Source organism: Pleuronectes platessa, chromosome 3 (genome assembly GCF_947347685.1).
Source record: "Pleuronectes platessa chromosome 3, fPlePla1.1, whole genome shotgun sequence".
Lineage (NCBI taxonomy): Eukaryota > Metazoa > Chordata > Actinopteri > Pleuronectiformes > Pleuronectidae > Pleuronectes > Pleuronectes platessa.
In genome coordinates, this window is record NC_070628.1 from 23,251,073 (window position 1) to 23,273,045 (window position 21,973).

The 21,973-nt window shown below is 43.1% G+C and overlaps 2 protein-coding genes across 5 annotated transcripts; both read right to left on the minus strand.

The window, feature by feature from the left end:
- Nucleotides 1-1,201: 1,201 nt before the first annotated feature.
- Nucleotides 1,202-3,845, minus strand: acp5a (acid phosphatase 5a, tartrate resistant). 2 transcript variants are annotated; one of them, XM_053418356.1, is made up of 6 exons: nt 3,778-3,845; nt 3,566-3,656; nt 3,272-3,471; nt 3,046-3,170; nt 2,617-2,962; nt 1,202-2,542 (listed from the first exon to the last, which is right to left on the minus strand). In XM_053418356.1, the coding sequence occupies exons 2-6, from the start codon at nt 3,654-3,656 to the stop codon at nt 2,303-2,305; spliced, it is 1,002 nt and encodes a 333-aa protein (XP_053274331.1). In that variant the 5' UTR covers nt 3,778-3,845; the 3' UTR covers nt 1,202-2,302. The 2 variants fall into 2 exon arrangements, with proteins under 2 accessions (XP_053274331.1, XP_053274330.1); XM_053418355.1 differs by having other exon boundaries at nt 3,566-3,825.
- Nucleotides 3,846-5,956: 2,111 nt separating this feature from the next.
- On the minus strand, nt 5,957-18,940 carry ilf3a (interleukin enhancer binding factor 3a). 3 transcript variants are annotated; one of them, XM_053418352.1, is made up of 20 exons: nt 18,811-18,940; nt 18,399-18,563; nt 17,774-17,885; nt 15,407-15,606; nt 15,108-15,276; nt 14,606-14,977; nt 12,804-12,893; nt 12,279-12,374; nt 11,547-11,658; nt 11,370-11,467; nt 11,173-11,281; nt 10,937-11,077; nt 9,065-9,255; nt 8,775-8,885; nt 8,269-8,400; nt 7,896-8,057; nt 7,668-7,794; nt 7,528-7,560; nt 6,647-7,009; nt 5,957-6,521 (listed from the first exon to the last, which is right to left on the minus strand). In XM_053418352.1, exons 2-20 carry the CDS (start codon nt 18,509-18,511, stop codon nt 6,409-6,411), a joined length of 2,844 nt encoding a protein of 947 aa, XP_053274327.1. In that variant the 5' UTR covers nt 18,512-18,563; nt 18,811-18,940; the 3' UTR covers nt 5,957-6,408. The 3 variants fall into 3 exon arrangements, with proteins under 3 accessions (XP_053274327.1, XP_053274328.1, XP_053274326.1); XM_053418353.1 differs by having other exon boundaries at nt 11,370-11,449; nt 18,399-18,542; nt 18,811-18,931; XM_053418351.1 differs by having other exon boundaries at nt 18,399-18,542; nt 18,811-18,931.
- Between the last annotated feature and the right edge of the window lie 3,033 nt (nt 18,941-21,973).

Genomic DNA, 21,973 nt, shown 5'->3' on the forward strand with positions numbered 1-21,973 from the left:
GAGTGTTAAAGAGTGTAATAAAAAGTTAAGTTAATGTTTACAACTATCATAATTTAGGATTATAGCTGCTGAAATCATCAATTCAAATTGTTTACTTGCTGCCAACCTTTTGGTGCACCCCTCAGGACGTGCAGATGAACTCATACATGTATATGAGCATAGTAGTATCAGAGTGTGTCTAATCATCAGCCTGTCTGACCCGGCAAGGCTCCTTTTGGTCTACAGGTTAGTCCAGGTTAAGTGATCCTCACTAGTCCTTTATCCTCAGTCGATAGCTTCCTCTCAGCAGTGACTCAGACCTTTCAGCTCTGACGACGCATGACACCAGCAGATTATCCCATACCTGAACCAAGACCCCACGCACCTACAGTCATTAACCCTGAAGTCGCCAATAAACAATAAAATGTCTTTGCCATTTCCTCAGATGCTACAATAAGAAGTTATTGTGTGCTTTGCCTTGTTGTAGGGGGGTGAACCTATAGTCCAGTGTGTGTTTGCACACTATTATTTTCTCTGTGCAGAATTGAAAGGTGCCATTCTCTATAAAGATCTTCTTTCATCTGACACAGTAGAGCAGTGAAGCTCAACATCCATCATGTCAGCAAGAGAGAAGGGTGTAAAAAATAGAAACCAGTCTGCTGTGCTCTCTGTGCTTCGCTCCCGGGTTAATCGTCATTGGTTGGCTGGGTTTATCTAGGCCATGGTCACTGCCAATCTGCTGTCATCCAACCTAATCCCGCATTGGCCGGCCAGGTGGTTCCCTGACGGGGAAAGGAAGACTACAGAAGTCTTGACCTCTCCCGTCCTTTAGCGGCAGTAGCCATGTCAGCATTTCAATTCTGCATATATATATGCTCCTGACATGATTAGCATAAAAACCACTGGACGTCCAGATTACTTACAGGCTGTGTGACAGGATGTAAATGAGTGACATGTGTTTGAATGCTGCCGATGATGTACAGGTATACATAAAATGATGCCTAAGAAAATTAAGGCAAAGCCACAGAATAGGTGAACAGGCAGCGCTGACACAATGTGAACAGGAATTAGACTAAAGGGCGACTGCTGGGCTCAGACTGCTATGCATTAATGCATTAATGCAAACCATCGGTGCTCCATATACATGCGTCACACAACTCATTCTGATTTACTCTGGCAAATTGTATAACGACAAAATAAGCAAGAACGGAGAGAGGGAAAATACAAGCCTTAGGGAAAATTTTTAATGTGTCAGATGTTTTCCAAGCTGCGAGTTCACTTGATATTAATAAACACTGACCTGATTTGACCAAACCACAGAACAAATGAGCCACTGTTTGTCTAGGCATATTTACAATATAAGTAGACTGGTCTTCTCATGTCTCTCCAGAGATGTCCAAGAACATTTGTGTCTGTTCAAATATGACTGGAGTGCAACATTTGTGCATATGGAGCACTTTTACAAGACTCCAGTTCCAAGAAGAAGGTGCAAATTCACAATCCAGCCTGCAGAAAGGCTGCAATTGCTTCGGACATTTAACCGGGCAGCCCTGCTCAGAACTGTAGGACTTGATTTCAGTCACAGTCTCATACGGTTTACTTTAAAGAACGGATTCTGACTGAACAGATTCACATCAGCAGAACACAAAGCACTTTTATATTAAAAGCTTGAAGTCATCTGATCCTCAAATCCACAAAGTATCAATACCTCAACTTCATTCCACATTTCAAGGGCCTTGTTCAATCCTGCAATTTACATTTCAGAAATATTGCTACAGTCCCCAAAAACCTACAAATTATCCACACACTCATTTCCTCCTGCCTTCACGACTAATTCATTATTCACCCGCCTGAATGAAGCAGCAGTTGCTCGTTTGAAACAAAGGAGATGATGCTTTAGCTCCAACACTGAAACAGAATCGGTCCTTCAGTTTAAAAAGCAACTGCAGACTAGTGTTTTTATAGTTTCTTTATATTTTTACTTTGTTCTAATATCGTTCGCCGTTTTGTTTTAATGCATTGCCGAGTACAATCTGGTTTTCCTCAAATTTGCACTTTTAGTTTTCAAGGCACCTAGTGCATCATTTACCATTATAGGCAATGGTAAAAATGTCAGTACACAATTTTTTACAAATGACAATTTATTCTTTTTTCATACAAACATTTACATAAATGTTAAAACCAGTTGATTCTTTTAAAATATAATCAATACTTTTGAAATATTAATGCCAGCATTCAATATACAGGATTACAGCCATTAGTCTGATCTCAAACTACACTGCAGAATGATTCTGAGAGAGTCGAATGTTTCCCAGTCGCTCTTCTAGTTAAACTCCCTTTGAGAGAGGACGGTGCGATAGAGTGAGGTGCCCTTTGCCTGGTAAAAGGTCAGAACCATCTTGTTCTTGGTGACTTCTGCATGGACAAAGCCTCCCAGTGTTGAAGCCTTGCCAGTGAAGAACTTCACAGAACCTTTGGGAACGTGCTTCCAGTGCCGGACGTCAGGATCCAGGAAGTTTCCAGCACCACTCACCACGTAGCCAACACCAGACTCTTCAATGTACTGTAGAGCACAGAGACAGGATTGAGACTGAAGCACCTTTTTGAAAACGCATAACATTTGTGAATTGTACCAACCTGCAGATTGTGGTCATGGCCACAGAGGTAGGCAGTGGCCTTGTATTTAATGAGCAGAGGATGAACCCTCTGCAGCAGACACTCTGTGGGCCCGTGTTCCGACACCGACCACACAGGGTAGTGGCCAGCAACCAACAGGAAGTCTGCCTTGGACTGGGCCAGTCTCTCCTGCAGCCAGGTCACCTGACGGTTGGCGTCCACAGCTCGCAGGGGGCCTCTGGGCTTCTCGTCAAGGAAGTCGTCAGAGTTGCCACACAGCATAACGGTGTCCAGCATGATGATGGTCAGAGTCTTCCCGGTGTTGGGGATGCGGAAGTTCAACTCGTAGTAATATGAGGGAAACTTCCTGAGACAATGCGGAGCAAAGAAAGTGTCATTCAGTTTCTTGGTGTTCTGAAGTTAATTCTACTTTTTCTAGTTGAGTCTCACCATCTGTCTGATTTCTGGCTGTAGTCAATCTGGGCTTTGACGTTCCCTGCGTGGTCGTGATTCCCAGCGAGCACATACCAGGGCACTCTGAGGGACTTTGCTGTGTACACAGTCTCAAACGTGTCCTGACGGGAAGACGCAAAAGATAAAGCCCAGTCAAATCACGTCCACCATGCCACTTTACTCAGAACGCCATTTTCCACTCTCGCAGGTTCACTTAACTGACCTTAAACCGAGGAGAATCCACGCTGTCCACACCTCTATAGTAGAAGTTGTCGCCAAGGGCCAGAACGAAGTCAGCTCCCATGTGCTCTGCTATTTTGCTCATCTCCCGAGCAGTAGCCTTCTGCACGGCGGTGATGTACGGGGGATAGGGCACGCCACCCCAGTCTCCTAAAGCCAGGAACTTGATGGAAGTTCGGTTTTCTTTTTAAAAAGGGAAACAAGATATAGAATCGGTAGAGTCCAAGAAGCATCCCGAGAAATATTTAAACAATTTAAGCCAGTGAAAAACACTTACTGCCATTTCCCTCCAGGTCTTGGAAGGCAGTAGGATAGCAGCAGGCCACAGAGATGGCAGCAATTAGGATGAATACCAGAGGAAGCTCCATCTTTAAAGATAACAATCTGATCTTCAATCAGCAGACTGTCAACTTAAAGTGACTAGTCCACAAGCAGAGAACTGAGAAGAGGAACCTAGAACAAGCGTTAGAAACAACAACGGCAGCTTACCACACAAGCCTACGCTTTCCTGTCACCTTCTTCCTCATGACACCACAACACGCTCACTGGAGTTTTATGCCTTACGGTGACTTGTGATTGGCTGCAGCCCAGAGCTGACATGTCCCAGCTGCAGCTAATAGACGTTAATCAAAGTGTGTGTGTGTGTGTCTTTGTGTGATAGAGAGAGAGAGAGAGCGAGAGAGAGAGAGGCTAACAGCTTCAGGAATCACAAGGTCATGTTTTTTCAAGCTTATCATTCCACCCTTTTTTCAAATGAGAATCACAAGTTATAAAGGCCACAGATCAAATGACCTTCACCGGCCTAACCCTCACCCCAACCCTAACACAGAAGTAAAGCAGAATGTGATGCATCACTCCTCTCTGACTCCTCTCCAAAACAAAAGTGACAGACAAGGAAAACAGCCAGAACGCGTGGTGTGAAGAAGAGATAGTAATGTCAAAGATAAAACACTCACAGCGGATAACTGCTCAGATGACCTGATGGGACCCCCTCTGTCCTCGCAGCGCTCCTCCTGCCCTCCCTTTTATCAGGTCGCAGGAGGACGAGCCCTGGGACACGCCACAGGGACATGAGCATTGCTCACACCCTGACTCAGTCTTGGGACCAGTGGGTCACTTGGGCCACATGTGATCCGCCGAGGTTATTATAGCTGCTGTCCAGACTCCACTTTTTCCACCTCTGTGTTAATCACTTGTTTTCCTCCTTCATTTGTAAAAATTTATTTTTGGATCATTTCGGAAAAGGAAATATAACAGGTATACATCAACAGACTGATTGGTCATGGCCAGTGCAAACTGCAGTTTCATAGAAAGCAGTCTTGTCCTTTGTTTTGCATCATTCAAATTCCCGGTCCTATTTCATCTGCAAACGAAAACATGACCTACTGCAGTCTTCTCAATTTAACACGCAAATGCACACGACTGTCGACTTCATACTGAACTACCACCAAATACACTGTTTCTATAGCACTTTAAGATTATAAAGTGCTTTACAAAATAAATAGGGAGAAAACAACGCACAACAAAAAAGACAAGAAAAATATCATTCAAGAAAATATTAAAATTAAAAGCAAAATCATTTACTTTCTTGGTGCTTTAAATCATTGCCATTCACACAATCGAAGATATATATATACGTATATTATTTGGCCAAATGAAGAGGTGCTAATATAAGAAAATAAAGATTTTTACTGTGTATAAACTACTCACATTAGCCTGATTAAAAAGGAACTTCATAAATGCGATGCTCAGGAGGCCTTCTTGTCATCTGCATGTTAATACATCAGCATAATCTCCTCTTTGACTCTAGAGGCACTTTCTCAATTCTGAGAAAGTAACCCTGATGACACCCCTATATATCTATCTGTCTAACTCTATCCCTTATATCGGTCTGCCTCTAATGATCAAAAGACAGTTTGACTCTAAAAAGATGAATAAAAGATGTAATTGTGTAGAATAATGGGACATTTAATATCAAGCTCTAGAACCTGACTCATACCAGAGATTTAAATTCTGGATCTCAGTCTGTTGTTTCCATTTGGACCATTTATATTTAAAATCAGTTCTACAACCTCTATGGAAGTTTAACACTAACAATGTGGAGTGTCCCTTTGAGAAGGGAACTAGTATCCATTCAGGTCTGCGGGTTTTAGGGTGATGATGTAGGTATGCTTAGTTCTGCAAAGACAGTATGACGTCTTCAAATGATGCCCATACATATAAAATGTTATGTATTTCTCGTTTAATGATGATTTATTTTCCACCTGGCATTTACATTATCTCCATTAAGTTCCATCTGTGTCCTTGTGCCATTAGTAATTCCTCCAGTGGAACCGTTGCAGCTAAAATGACCTCATTCCCTCACAGCGGCCAACAAGGCTTCATCCCGTCTTTGCTAACATAGCTGCACATGTGATATGACCACGCTACAGTTATACTACACGCACACTACACTGGGTGATAAAGTGAAGCATCGGCATACGCTGCAGACGCCGCTTGCAGTTCCAACACATTCCCAGTAACACAGATGTGAGGAATATCTGGGGAAGCTCAAGTTCACTCACATTTCAAATCCTACTGATGACAGCTAGACTCTGACTTGAGCTGGTATACACACAATATTCTAACTTTGTTCTTGTTTGTGAAATAGCAAACTGATGGTCAGAAGTTTCGCTCCAAAGTCATAATCATTTATTTCACTAGTTATTTGAGCATTTTGTGACACAAATAAACAAATCTTCAGTTTAAACTACAAGCAGCTTCAAATGTGCTGTAACAAAAACAGTGCGCTTTATTAAAATAACACAACAACCCAAGACACAAGACAGAATGATAAACCAGGTATGTTCATTTAAAACTCTCTGACAGGTGTAGCACTTAAAAGAAAACAGGGACTTGAACAAATCATATCTCATAAATCTGTCACCTAAAATTACTTTTACCAGACGCGGGAATAAACAGGTACAAAACAAAAACAGCAAAAATACAGTTTGGATGACAACACGAGCAATTTTCCTTTTCCTTTTGAGAAGTGGGATCCCCAGATCATATTCGAGGGGGAACAATCAGAGTCAGAAGATGGCAGAGTGAGGTGAGAAAGGCCGTAGCATGACGTCATGACTAGTAATTCACGTTGCTGTATCCAGAGTACGAGCCCTGGTTTTGTCCTCCATAGCCCTGGTACGAGGTGTACCCCCCCTGCTGGTTACCCCAGGACGACTGGTTCCCCCAGCCTGTGGAATTAGATCAATTCCCATGTCAGATTTGTTTGTTTATACAGGACACATCAATGCAGCCACGGATCATTTTGAAGTGTGACTAGTTGCATCGGAGAAAGACTTGCTCCATCTTGACTCACCGTAATTATTATACACTTGGCCGCCCGTCACTGAGCTGGGGTAAGCGGTGCTGTACATGGAGTGGTTTCCTGCCTGGCCCTCGTTCTGGTTTTGTGTCAGCATCTTCTTCTTCTCGTCTCCATATCCGTAGCTGTAGGGGCTCTCCTGATCGGCAGGGGGAGGCATCGACTGGTAGCTCTCTGCCTTGGCGGCGCTGGAGTCGGAGCTGGACATGGGGGGGCAGGAGTAGTTGGTGGTGCTGCCGCTGCTCTCGGAGTAGAAGGTGCCGCCGCTGCTCTCGGGGTAGAAGGTGCCGTAGCCGACGTTGCTGCCTGCTCCGCCAGGTGCAGGGCTTTTGGCTGCGTTGTTACCGTAAAGTTTATCTAAAAATGTTAACAAAATCGTACGTAGAATTATTTGTCTTCATCTAAAACACAAATGTCCATTTTAATTTCCCAGGTCCCAAATGGTCATATGTAAATGGTTTGTTGAATTCTAACAATCACCCCCCCCTCAGTTTACCATCAAAAACACGTACAAATATTATTTGAGAAATTGATCAAACTTATTGACTGTTTTCCAGAAACTGTCTTATTGATAAAAATCAAGCATTTTCAGATGGATGTGTGACAAACTGCCATTAATGGATCAGGGAGCGGATTCAGGAATTTTCCTTCACTTTCCTTAATAGTGTGAGATGGAATTGAATTTCCATTGATGTCTTGGAGAATAATTCACGGCTCTTGATGAAAAATATCAGACATAGAGAGCGTGTGCACTTTAGAGCAGATACTAATTAAAATCCAGATCTAGTGAATGAAACGTGGTTTCATATAGGAACTGTTGGGCCCTGGTGCAGGTCTGCAATTATGTCTAACAGAGATGAGTAGTGTAAACTTACATGCGCTAGTGTTGCCCTCATAACTGTAGTTGGCTGTTATGGAAAGAAAAGACTTCAGTTGATTTCCTCATAGGTGTATGATGTATATCAAAAAAATCTTGTTTTCTGTCTTTACACCTAGCGAGTGTAGAAGTGCTTACTCTTGTTGTAGCTGGGTCCTCCGGTGAACTGTTTGCCTCGGCCCCTGCCTCGTCCTCGGTTGGGGCCCCAGCCTCGGGATCCGGAGTCTGAAGGAATGCCACGAATTGTTCCAAAACCCGGGATGTGCTGTTGATCAGTGACACAGAAAATGATTTAATGCAACGTGCCCTTCGAAATCAACTGAACCGGAGTCTCACATTCTGGTGATCAAGGGCCTGAAACATTACCATGTCGGTGTAGGTGACCTTCTTCTTTGTAAGAAATCTGTTGGTGTTCGATTCCCCATCGTTTTCTGGGAACAGCTTCTCCAGAGCAGCGAGGGCAGCATAGGCCTTTGCCTCCTTCTTGTTAGAACCTCGCCCTTTAAACTTCTGCCCGTCCACCTCCACCTGACAGACAAGAAAGAGGGAACACTTCAACGTTTGGTTCCTTTTCATCGCATCAGCGTTCGTTCTTATTTGATTCTGCGAGATAGAAATGCTGACACACATCAGCTATAGGAGCTGTAATGCAGGGCAGGCCCATTTACAGCAGAACCCAGTTTTTCAATACAAGCCATCTTTGTAGTCTTGTTTTTGTGTTGTGATGGTGCTGCCTCACCTCCATGACAAAGCACTTTTCATGGGAGCCCCCCGTCTCTGCAGACAGCTCGTACTTAAGGCTGCGACGCTTCTCATTTAGCTCCATCACAGGGTTTTTGCCATGTTTGGTCAAGATGGGGCCCTGGCCGCTCTGTTCATAACAAGTGGACAAACATGACCCATGTTAAACAGACACGACAATGAGCCCTTTGCACATGACAGTTCACCTATCACTTTTTTTCTAGAAAGATTCTACATTTGTTTTCTCTTCCAGCTTTCTCCCACAGTCCAAAGAAATACAGATCTGGGTTACATTACTCTAGACTCTGAATTGAGCTTGAATGTGAAAGGTGGTTTGTCTCTGTATGTTGGCCCTGCGATGGAGCGGCGACCTGTTCAAGGTGCACCGCGCCTCCCGCCAAGTGTCAGCTGGGATAGGCTGCAGCTCCCTTATAAGGATAGGCGATATAACTGATGGACGGATTCTAAATTCAACACAACGGAAGGAGGAACACATGTGCGTACATCTTCTGACAAAGTAGAGGTCATCGTTGCATCTTTTACTGGTCCTTCAACTTCAGCTATGGACTCTGGTTTAGAATCAGATCCCGTTGGCAGGCCGAGTTCCTGCAGGACCTGTGAATGACACAAGTAAAACATGAAAAACTCTTTACATCAATGCCCCGTTTGACTGTATGACCGTAAACTACAACAGGAATACAGGTCAAGTAAAATGACTTCGTCACTGTAGCAGAGAAGTCAGCCAGGACTGAGTGATTAACGTGTGTTTGTGAAACGAAGCAGGAGTATCTTGCCTTGGTGGCCACGTTGAGCTTGGCAGCTCGTTTGGAAGGCCCGGTGGCCTCGTAGACGACCCCATTCAAGTCCACAGTCATGGTGAAGACGGGCTCGTGGACTGGACCAGTTTGAGATGTGAGCCGGTACTCCAGACCAGGTCTGTACTGGTTCAGACGCATCACAGCATTCATGCTAAAATCTTCTGTGACTACAGAGAAAAGGAATACAGGGTTTGTGAAGGAATGAAATTAAAGAACTTTGTCATGTAGGATAGATAAGAAGGAATACCAGAATTATTTATACTTCCCCAAAATTGAAGATAAGGTGAAATAGTAGAGAATAACCTTCAAAATGCAAAATTCTCTCACAAACTACAACACTACTACAGAGACACCATGTATCAATATGTACCACAGCTATTATCAGTGCCACATTGTTAGCCAAACGATATACCAAACACATACAAAGTAGTTTTATTACACCATGATGCTATCTGTATCATTGAGAAAGAACTACAACACATGGAAACCTTACAATCTATGTTGGCCTGCAAAACAAAGATATATTTCACAGGCAGTGGTGAGGTCTCTCGATACAAGAGGTCCCACAACGGAGCAGCCGGGTGATGGAGAGGGAGGAGAGCGCAGCGGAGGAGACGAACGCACTGGAGACGAGCGCAACTTGCGAAAAAGAAAACCCCCAGTGAAAAAGAGGGAAATACGAAGACATGATGAATGTCAATGTACATTTTTCTTTAGGCTTGAGGTAGATTTTCGGTTCTTTAGTGGCTGTGAATGCTCAGTTTGTTTGGCTGCAGCCATCTGTGCATAACGCAGTGCTGATAAGCACCTACCTCTCAAGCGTATTAAATATAGACGCAGTCTCAATCCCTGCATGTGTTTGCTAAATGAAGGTATTTTCGTCTACTCTTCCCGATATTTCAGATCCATTAAGGCAAACGTACTGAATGGACAGTGCGAGTTATTCTGCAGATCAGGTCCTAAGATTCTTTCAGCAGATTAAATTTTTTCCAGATTCCATATTTGCATTGATGACACGGATGCTGTGTTCACACCAAACGTGACGGGAATTATTGTGCAATTTGACTGCACACAGTCAATGCAAAGATGTGTATCGACGTAAACTTCGTGTCACACATGCCGGACAATGAGAACGAGTCAAATTATTTGAAGAGCGAGCGAAGAATTAGCTTGAAGTAATGTCGCAAAAGCCAATCAGCGTTGAGAAGGAAACTTACCAGTTAGCAGGTCATCAAACTGGCCGATGGTCAGGTAGAGCTGGAAATGGCCGTCATCCAGACGCAGCTCCTGAAGAGGATGGAGAAATTCCCAAAGGTGTGGGCACCTTGAGATTGGCTAGTGGACCCACACACACTGGCTTCTCTGGCGTTTCCACAACATGTACAACACAGCAACTGTAGTTACTTTAGCCTAAAGTCCTCCTCTCCTCTTTTCCAAAGAGAACAGGCGAATGTCCGCGGGTTGTGGTTACTTGCGTTGCTCGAGTAAACACAAACGATCCTGCGGCCAAACTCACGCAGGTTACGCAACGCGGAAATTTGCTCCGTGTTTGGTGTGAACACAGCATATTGTGTACTCATGCACTATGGGAGTTAGGTGATTTGGTTAATGATAGAGTCCCGTTTTCAAATAACAGTCACGTATCCATGTGTGCTTTGAAACAATCTTTGCTCATAATAATAATGTGAATCCATCACGGAGTTGAGGATTAAGACATTAATGAGGGTAATTTTCTCCAGTTCAGGAAACATTTAACGTCTGCCAGGACATGTCTCCACAATCAAAAGTGAAGCATTTGACATTCAAATTGCTCAGCCAATACCAAGATCTGTGATATTCATTACTGACATGATTTCCTCTGGAAGCGCTTCTGGAACTTGAGAAACTTCCTCTGTTTGCTGTTGAGTTGGGGCTCCTCCTCGTCTTTTTCCATCTCGGTGTAAGGTCTCTTCGCTGGCAGGGTGGAGTATCCAGCAGGAGCTATCTGGGCTACAAAGAACAACAGAAACAAGCATTTTTATTAAAAGGCATTACAGGACTCATGAACTGTATGGAAAGGGGAAAGGGTCCAGACCATTATGTACCTGTGTTCTCTCTGTGGCTGGCTCCCAGTGACTTCCGTGGCTTTACAGGTTTGTATTCCCTCCCCAACACCTTATGCATCTGTGCAAACGCACATAGCCTCAAAGCAAGCTGAGAAAAATATAGAAGTTAGATACTTTTTCTACAGGGTTCATGAATAAGAGTGTGGTTGTGTTGGCCTGTATTGGCCTCGTCTTACTTGAGCACTCTGCGTGATGTCTTCACGCTGCTGCGGAGTCAGGTTTTCAGTGGCGTCGACTTCTTCCTTCTCACATGGATCTTTAATTCCAGGGCCATCTTGGCACATTGACAGATACATTTGTTCACTGATATTGAGGCCAGGGCATGAATGTTTGTTCTGGTTTGACTAACTCACCATATAAGAGAATCCCAGAGGCCACACACTCCAAAACCCGGCGGAAGGACTCGCCCGCTCCCATTGGTCTCTCAGACGTAAAGATCGCCTTCTCGACCAGCAGTTCAAGGGGCTGTGTGGGGAAAACCAAAAACGTATCAAAGGCTGATCCATAACAAGAAAAAGTCAAGGATTTGATCACACATATAGAAAGACCTCATCTGAGCTGCTGTTATAGCTTAAGCTGTTTTCAGACATGAATTCCGGAGAATGTCCACACAATGGAGTCCAGACTTTCTCCAGAGTTTGCCATTCACACATGAACAAAGCAGCAGGAGTTTCGGGGCTCGGAAATCTCCGGAGCATTCAGGTGAGGAGTGGTGCAGCATGTCGAGGCAGGACACAATGTATTAATTCCCCATCAGATTCTGCCCGTTTTTACTTACAGCACATTAACACTGGTGAGTGGCGACAGCTCTTACCACTCTCGACATCTTTGGTTTCTTCTACATGTATGGCACCACTTTTTCATCCTGAGACATTTGTTGTCTTTTTCGCATCGGTCGCGTGTTAGAAAGGTAATCAACACGCCACCTTGCTTTAGGAGAAGAGAGAAACTCCGGAGAAAGTCTGCAGGCTCTCACTCAGACATTTGCATTCTCACATGCAGCCCCTGCAGAGGTTGTCAGGAGATTATAGAGACTTCAGTGCATGTCTAACAGCTGCTTTAATTTGCAATGACAGTTTCCTTACCCATCCAGAGAGTGGCGTCCAGGTCGGAACACGGTTACACAAGTCCCTCATGATCCGGATCACAACCACGGCAGAGTTCAGGTGGCTGACCTTGGCCTGGAGACACAAACAAAAACCAGTTCAGTCAGAGGAGCTGCCGCCTCCAATGGGAACTCACTCCTTCTTATCTGGGTTCTCATGAAAAGATCCGGAAAGCAAGGCAGCAGAGAAAGATAAGAACTGAGCCATCTCCAGAGTAAACATTTTGAGAATTCAGTCTGACAGACGTCGTTTTCATAAATCAAATTAAATGCTGTGTCGATACCAATGATTTCTTTAGTTTTGTCATTGGTATGGAACAGCAGAGCATTCTCCCACTCTTCTCAAGTTCTTTCACATTTTGATATTTTAGGATCATTGAACAACATCTTGAAATGAAAACAGTTTAAAAAAGTGTTCTCGTCTCTAAAATGGAGAGAAAATTAAATAAATGTTTGAAAAGGAATAGATTCAACCTTATGTACAAATAAGGACGGGAATGCAAACCTGGAACCACTTGGCGTGGCGGAGAGACGCCAAGGCAGTTAGGCATTTCTGCCTGTCCAGAACGTCCGGCGGATCGATGACTGTTCGCGTTTCTATTGACGAGGTGGGGTAAGAAGAAAAGGTACAGTTTGACCAAGGGGGTTGGTTCTGTCTTGCAGCTCAGGGAATAGCAGCGCTCCTCAAACCACCAGCAGCGGGGAGAGGGGGGGTCAGAGATGCTAGTGTGTTATATGCTTGGTTCCAACAACCCTGACAGTCAAAGAGACCAGCTACCTTTTCACCAGTGTGTGAAGGTGGAAGCAAAAAGACTGCCATAAAGTTAAGTAGTGTTTACTGTCTGTCAGTCTATGTGTTGGGTGTACAAACTGCATTACCGCCCCCCCTTCCTTCCCTCAGGCCCTTGGCTTGGGTTTGCTGCTTCCTTCCCCTCCTGAGACAGTTTGTCCAGTTGGTCAAAGGTCCAGCGATTCCTACAAAAACTTGACAAACTAAAAAGGTAATCAGTTGTAAATCACAAGCATTTAGAGAATCTAAACGTCTGCGCCGTGCCGCAGCAAAACTGATGGAGCCCCTGATCTAAAAGATGCTTTCTGAATGTCTGGAAACACAGAGAGCCATACCAGCTGTGTGCAGCTTCTAGCTCATTCTACACACTAAAAATACAATTCAGCTAATCTGTCTGAAAACTGCATGTCAGGTCTATAATGAGCCATTGTGAACTGTTGAAAACTGGTTAGCAGTAAATTAGCAGCAGCGCTGAATCATAATAACATTAATCATAAAAAGAAAAAATGTATCATACTTGAGCATTTATTCAATGTTAAAATAGCATTTTAATCTGGTTAGCACTGCTAGGTCTGATAACAAGTGGCATTCAGTGTTCTTCTCTGATATTTGACGGACAGTTGACTTCCTCATTTACTGGCCCGGCATGCTGGTTGGACAACTCAGTAGTCGTTGTAGTGTTCTCTTCTGGACTAAAATATTTTTAATTGAAGGCTGTGAGGAAGGGAATTGATTTATTATTGATGCTGAAATACTAAACACCATCATTGAGTGATCTTAAATGTGCTGCCCTGGTGTGAAGAGTCGTAACTGGACTAAAATGGCAATGAGACTGGTATTGTTCTGTTCTGTATATGGGGCTTCAGCAAACTCCCAATGACCAATAAACGAACTCACTGTAACTTTAGACTCTAGTGTAAATACTTTCCAGGTTGATTAACATGGAAGCTCAACTAACACTCCAATAACCGTCAAATTCCAACATAAACAGACAATCAGTCAGTCCTACCTCCCTTTTCCTGCGTGGTTGAATTTAAAGCCTCCCCTGAGAACCTGAAGGAAACTCCTAGCTGCAGATCAGTTTTGCTGCAGCTGGTGCCAAACATACATGTTCAGCATCAAATACATGCAATACGCGCTTGAACTTGTTATTCTTGAAAAAGCCTTCACTTTAAACATGAAAACAATTCTACAAGAATAAACAAAGTGGTTTTTTGTATGACTGAGTCAAACAACATGTGCAGAAAGTATCAGCGACTTGTAGGAGAAATGTAGGAGCTCAGAAATGATGAAAGGACTCGAGAGCGAGTGAAGAGCCAACACTGGTCGGTTGTTCACTGGCCTTGGTCTGAGACAGTCACTGTACAAGCTCCACTGAGGTATGATATACGCTGAAGGAGTGAACCGTCAGAGCAGAGTTACAGATCAGTGGAGAAGCAGTGTCTGTATATTGACAACACACAGATCAGCCCTGTGATAGTTGATGTCTAGTCTGAGGCTTGAACAACATATCTACCTTCTTCTTCTTCTTCTACTGCTGCTGTTTCCGTCTTTTCTTCTGCTGCTGCTGCTTCTGTCGTTTCTGCGTCTGCCACTTCTGCTTCCACTCCTACTGCGTCTTCTCCTCCTTCAGCCATTTCTGCTTCTTCTTCATCTGTCTTCACTCGTTCTACTGAGTCTTCTCCTTGTTCGGCCACTGCTGAGTCTTCCTCTGCCTTCTCTCCTTCTACCGCTTCTTCTTCGTCTGCAGTTTTACATTCTTCCTCCATCCTGACAAGAGGTGATGTCAGGTGGATGGTAAGAGTCAGGGCTAACTCCGTTGTGCTCGTCACAACAATAGCCGCGTCCCCCGGACACTGGCTTACTGTGTAGGCCCCTGCTGAGATAGCCTATTGAAAAGAGGTTAAAAAGAAATTAGAACTAAAAACACATTTTTTTGTTTAAAAAACAACCCAAATCTGCAATATCTGGTTTTTAAATGGAGAGTGACATTACACAGCTGTAGTTACAGATTCCTACCTCTAACTGTGCCGTCAGTTTTTCAGCCACTTCTATAAGCAGGGTGATTGTCGGCTTGTTGGAACAAAGCAACACCAGCTCCAAGTCCTTGTCTCCCTTCAACAGGAGTCCTTTTGCCACCAATCCAACCCTCATAACACCACGCAGGACACGGTCTTCTGAATCAGTACTTGGATGGTGCGAACGAAAAAAGATAAAAAATATGATTTAATTATAAAATGGGGGAAAATGCAGATTTAAAAGATTAATTGGATTTTGATTTACTTTTTAGTCACTGGGACAGCTGCCACGTTGCTTACCTCTCTGTCTCTGTTTCCGTATCGTCTTTGTTTTCCTTGGAAGTGTCCATCTGGTCGGACACGGTCTTCAGAGCACTCTCCACACGGGAGACAATTTCCTGCACAGCTTCCAGCTCCTCAGGTGTGGGATACACATCAGAATGTTTGGCCATTACGTGGCGATCATATGGTCCCTTGCTCACCTGGGAGGGTGCAGCCTCCTTCGTTGGGAAAGAAAAAATATTAGTCACAATATTGTTTTCAAAGTTTAGTTTTCAAACTACAATTTTATTTTCCTTGAAATAACGTCTTCCTTGCCACTCCATAAAGGCAGTCGTCGTTCCACTGGCAACTTCTGTTTTAGGGCAGCAAAGAGGAAGTGAATACTGGTGGTGTTAGCGTTAGCCAGAGTGAGCTAAAGTAATTTGGGAATATTTCATCCTGGAAAGTCCCAAAAGTATATTGGCCATGTGTGCTGTTTGCAAGACTTTGGTTTCGAGGGATGGCTGGTATATTCCTAGATTTATTAATTTGGGCTCTTTTTCAGTCAAATCCATACAGGGTTAAAAGCACACAGATATTTAAGTACATTCTAGAAGTTGTAATTTTTTCAAATGGACATGTTTTGGATCCATACATGATGGGCAGAGTCCAGGTACTTCTGTCTCTATGTCTATGTAAGTGGCATTTTGTATTTAAACATGACCTGCCCTACTCCGCCTGAGTGTATGTATAGAACTAAGCCCTGTACAAGTACTTTTCAAGCATCATCATAAACTTCGTAATAATTCAAAATGCCTGCTAGTTTTTGCAGTGCCTGTTCAGCCTGTCCTGGTCTTTGCGAGGTCCAGGCCAGACCTGAAATCCTCAGCTGTGGTAACCACTTCACCATGAGTCTCCCTGGTCCTCAGTGGGGTATTTAATCCTGACATAATATCTTCAGCAGATATGGCCTCATGTGACTCTGAGATGAATCAGATGCTACAAGATAGAGAAGGCGCACAATACCTCCCACAAACAACAGCTTGTCCAATTTCCGTGACTCAGATATGATTAAAAAAGATAATGTTTAAAATGTATTCCACAGGAGCCAAAAGGCACAGAGAAAATTTTGGCATGCACATTTATTATGTGCTGGATAGACTAAAAAATTAAGTGCTCCAGGGCAACCAACATATATATTTTTAGTGCTGGGTACGAAAAAGTTGATTTAAAAAACTTGAAAAATAAGTTGTATGTGCAGGATACACGTGGAAGAGCAATCTTTTTAAGGCAGAAAAGGAAATAGAATGGTGACTGAAAACATTAGAGGTTGAGTCATAGGCTCAATCCCAATTCACCCCTTCTCCCTGCCCCTCCCCCTTTTTTCCAGGGTTACCTTGGCCCATGAAACAGAGTTACAAGGGGTAGCGGTTGAAATCTTCCCCTACGAATTGGGACAGCGCTTCAAGAAGCCAGTATGTCATCAGTAGCTGTCGCAGGAACCTGGCACGTCATCAATAGTCGTTGATGTAAATCGACGCAATAAAACGTTTAGCCTGGATGTCTTTGTTAGAACATTGTTGAGATCTTAAATTAACCAATACTATTGCTTGAATTTACTAAAGTGACAAACCTATAATATCCAAGTAACATCTATGCTAGTGCAGGCGAATCAAAGCAGCAGGTAAGTGCTCTGGACATGTTTTCCCGCTTTCCCTCCATATTATGGCAATAATGGTAGAGCACAATGACATTTGCCATTCATACAATGGAAATTGAAAAGCTTGGATGCTCTGCATTATTTCACGTATAAATCAAAAGCTTGCTGATTCAGTTTGCTAGCAGTGGTCTGTAGGCAAGCCTGCCTGGGAGCTTTGTTATTAGAGGAGCAGTTCAATTCAATAAGCTTGCTGCTATACGCTGGTTAAATCCAGTGCATCGTGTATCTTCAAAAGAGCGACGTGAAATTATGTCAAAATACGGGATTATCGTGCATTAATCAGCGATAACGATGTTACGTTAGCATGCTAGCTACCGAGACCCCGGTAGGTGTAACGGTAGCATTTTCTTAAATGTTTGTTTCGGAAATAATTACCATAATACTTTGAAAAGATATAAAACTATGATGTAACAATCATTATGGTAAATTTTGAAAGCTTATTAATGGGGAATACATTACATTTGTTCCTGTGATTCGCAGGGCATCCTGGGAATAGCCCCAACACTTACCCCTACCCATCCATCCCAACATGAATTGGGACTCCCTACCCCTATGCACTGCGGGTTAGGGAGAAGGGTTGAAATGGGATTGACAGTGAAAGAAAAAGTGGGTTAGATAAGTCCCCCAAAAAAACTGAGCCCCTGGATGATCAAATCTTAAATCGATTTAGCAGGTGAGAGAATAACCTCGTAATGCCGCTGATCCTCAATCTCCTCGACAGCAGCCATGTAGTCATGATACTGTCTGAGCTCCTCCTCGTAGCACAGGCAGTCGTACCAGTAACGCAGCTCCTCATATCTGGAAGAATGAGAATTAGTATGAGTAAGATGCATTAAAATGAGGACAAAACTGAAGACAAGTTCAAAGGGATAATGCAGCAATAACAGATCAGCTCACTCACTGGCAAACTGACTTTTAACTTAAATATAGCTGAAATGAAACTGAAACCTGCTGCACACTTTGTGCTCAGTATATTACAAAGAAGGGATGAACTGCACAATAACACCACTTTGATCTTTATCTCTATATTGCATATAGAAACAACCTTGTATACACGACATTACTTCTATTTCTATTCTTGCTAAATTTCCCCTTGTGCTGCTTTTTTAATGTTCTGCTGTCACTTGGGAATGTCTCATCTTATGTCTGCTGTAACCTCTGCAAATCACTAGATGTCGCTGTGTTTTCTTTCATTACAGGTTCGACTGTGTGTCTGTTTGTGTATATACACTTTTCTGTCAGTGTCATTTCCTAAGATATATAGAGATGCCTGTGTGGTTGTATGGTTTTTGGGTGTGTGTATTTATATACCTATCAAAATCATGCGGGAGGAGCCGGTGTCCCTCCTGGATCAGTCCGTCCCAGTACAGAAGCTCCTCATACGCCTGGTGCTCATCCCAATGTGGCGATCCAATGGCCGCCATGCTGTCAGGACTGTGGGTCCGAGGCTAGCGCCTGTTTCAGCAGCAAAAGCATCTGTCAGAGCAGTGAGCGACGGACAGGAAACCGAAACATGATTGAACCAGAAGATAAAACGTCCCCAGTGGCCTCCCGCTCTCTGTGGGGGGGTTGGACCAAGCTGCGGGGAACAGCGACAGCTCGTTAGCTAATGTTTACAGAGCAGAGCGTCCACTGGGGTTAGAGAGCGAGCTGCTGTTAGCAAAATGCTAACACACAACAGTGCTTCCTCTGGTGCAGCTTGGTCTGTACAGTGTGGACTTACCTGTGAAGAAGAGCCAGTTAAAAGGTGGAAACCTTCCTGATTTACTGTAGCCACCTTTTCTTCTTCTTCTTCTTCTTCTGCTGCTACAACGACATACTCTGCTTCTTCTTCGCCGTGTCTTTCGTCCTATGGGTAACACCCACCTTATTGGAGCATTACCGCCACCGCCTGCTCCGGAGGGTGAACTAGGAATTCACAATATGTTCTCAGCCGAGGACCCCAGATACATAGTTAATATCCCGGTTGACCTTTTCTTACAATTATGTGAAAGACACGAGAAAAAGTCTTGGATTACAAGTTAAAAAATTATCCACCATGTCATATAATAATCATATATCGTGATAATTTTTAATGAATGAATCTGGAAATGTTTTGCAGACCTTCTGGCAGCGTGCAAGGGACCCCAGGGGTCAGAGGACCCCCTATTGGAGAACCACACCTCCATGCCTCCCACATTCTGTTTCTTATCAAGAGCCGTTTTCTTTTGTGAAGAACCATACTTTTTTGTATCCGTCTTCACGTTTTGTTTGTTGTTTTTAATTATTCAGTTTTTTGTTGCAGTTTGTGATTGTTTTTTTTTGTCTGTTAAAAGTTTAATACAAATATTTTTGTAATAAAGTTACAGTTGAAAAAGAAAAGCGTGAATCAGTCTCTTTCCAATTACAGTACACACCAGCAACGCATCCATCCAAAATATACTGTGTGGGACTTTTAAATGTATTTCTCGAGCCAAATGATGCTATATCTTACAATGTATATATATATTATTGTTGTTCGATATTGTTGTTGTTTTTATATTGTTGTTTTTATATTGTTGTTTGTACAGTGCACCAACCACACCAAGGCAATTTCCTGTATGTGCAAATATACATGGCAATAAAAATAATTCTGATTCTGATGGTTACTGTATTCATTGGTGATATATCAGGGCGCTATGTGAGGTGTAGGAAGTGGAAGATTACTTTTTTGGTGAAATTCAAAAGCCCCGCTGAGACCTCCATGTACTCTGGTGGAACAGGAGGCTATAGTTGTAGTTATGGCCTACTTGTAAATTGTATACATTTATAGTTAGTTTTTTCAGTTTTGCACATTTAACTCAAAGCAACATCAGCTGCTGGCAGGGTTGCTGAATCAGGTTGCAGATCCCATCAGTGTGGTTGCACAGACGTTATGCATGACAGGAAACAGATAAGACTGAAAAGGGGAATAATCAAATTTAAATTACACGGTACCTCATCTGAAGACACTTTATAGAAACAGACTGCTTGACAGGAAAATTGCCCCTGTAAGAAAGCAGACCACCCTCCTGATCTAACAGCTTATTTTCTGCACGGCCTTTCAGGGGATAATCATAGTCATCTGTGTAAAGTGAAGCCAAGGATGACTCTGCAGAAAATCCCACATCCTCGGAGGACATCCTGATCAACACTCATGCACAACCAAAAGTACAGATCTATCAATACTTTTGGGTAACAAAGAAGTTTTCATAGGATCATGGTTTACACTGAAAGCATAGTGTAGAGTAATTATCTGTAATACTTTACAACACCACTGTATGCAGTGTGGTACATTTATTAACCAGGCAACTTAAGAAAACACATGCAAGTTGACAAAACACAAGCAAAGAAAGAAAATATCAATTTCCCAAAACAACACATTACAGAAATTTGCAGCAAATAGAGAAACGCGCTGCAAATAGAGGAGAAACCACAACGGAAGTGTTTCCAGAGGACAGCTAAAAGTGATGGACACTGCTGCCACAAAAACGTCCAATACATCATACAAATTTGGTTCCACACAGGGGTTGGCCACCCGCGGCTCCGGAGCCGAACGCGGCTTTCAGTGGCTGTACAGTGAACCTCAGTTACATTTTTTAAATCATCATCGTATCAGGCCATCATGAAATACCAGGAGCGGGCGAGTGTGTGTGTGTGTGCAGGGGCGCCGAAAAGGGGGGGTAAAGGAGACGGATTCTAGGGGCCCATGATGGAGGGGGGCCAAGAGAGGCCCCTAATGATGATGAAATTATAATACAGAAAAAATAATGACACTAAGTTATTAACTAACATATAATCACACATGTTTTATTTTCCATGTCCTGGTAACAATTCCTTTATTTGTTTTGGAAGCATCAACCCCTGCAGGGCCCCCCCTTCCCCCCCTTCCCCCCCTCTATTTACGTAAAATGTTTCAGTCCGACTGGATCAGCTGCAGCCGGTAGCGCACCGGCGATTTGTCACAGACAGCGCGCCACAGCGGGCAAAGCGGAGGAGACAGCAGTATGCCTCAAAAATCAGGCAGCCAAAAAAGAAAGGAAAATAAATTAAGAGAGGAGAAGGAGTTGAAGGGTCGACAATATGTCACCCAGTATTTCCAAAAAAAAGGTGGGTTTGTTGTGGTGGAAAGTTATGGATATTAACTTTGTCCCTGTCTGTGGTCTATAAGCTAGCTCACTTTTCTCACCATGTTAGCTCAAGAAAACTCTGGATTTTTACATTTTACTGCTATATTAGTTAAATAATCAATCCAGTCAAACATTTATCAAGCTGTTCTTATTCAATAATAGTTGATCTCCCCTCTGTCAAAATGATGCCTCATTCTGAACAGAGTCAAGTGCACCAGAAGCTGCAGCAGCTGTCTGTCAGCCCCCAACTCCCCCTGCCCCTGAATCAGCCCCAGTGCCCCCACATGAGGAAGGAGGTGAGCAGCTGTGTGTGTTGAAATAATAATAATAATAATAATACATAATATAATACAAAATATAATACATTTTACTACAGTCTCAAAACAATACAAAGATGAAGGTAATTCATTAATTAAAATGAATTAAATAAAAGGCATTTTGAACAATTTTAATGGTTTAAAAAGCATAAACCCTTTTAAAAAATGAAATAGAAGACGTGCAGTAAGAACAGAGGAGAACATCTGTGGTGTGTGCAGCAGACTGGGGTGACTGCTCTCAGTCCAATCAGAGAAGTTTACATGTTGGTGACTATGCTATTACAAATAGTTATATTATAGGAAATCCTATATAATTAATGTATGTCATGTACACTCTACAGAGCCAGGTCCAGGACCCTCTTCTGGTTTGTCAGGGAGGGATGTGGAGGAAGTGGAGGAAGAGATGGAAGAGGGTACAGATGACAGTGAGAGTGCAGAAACA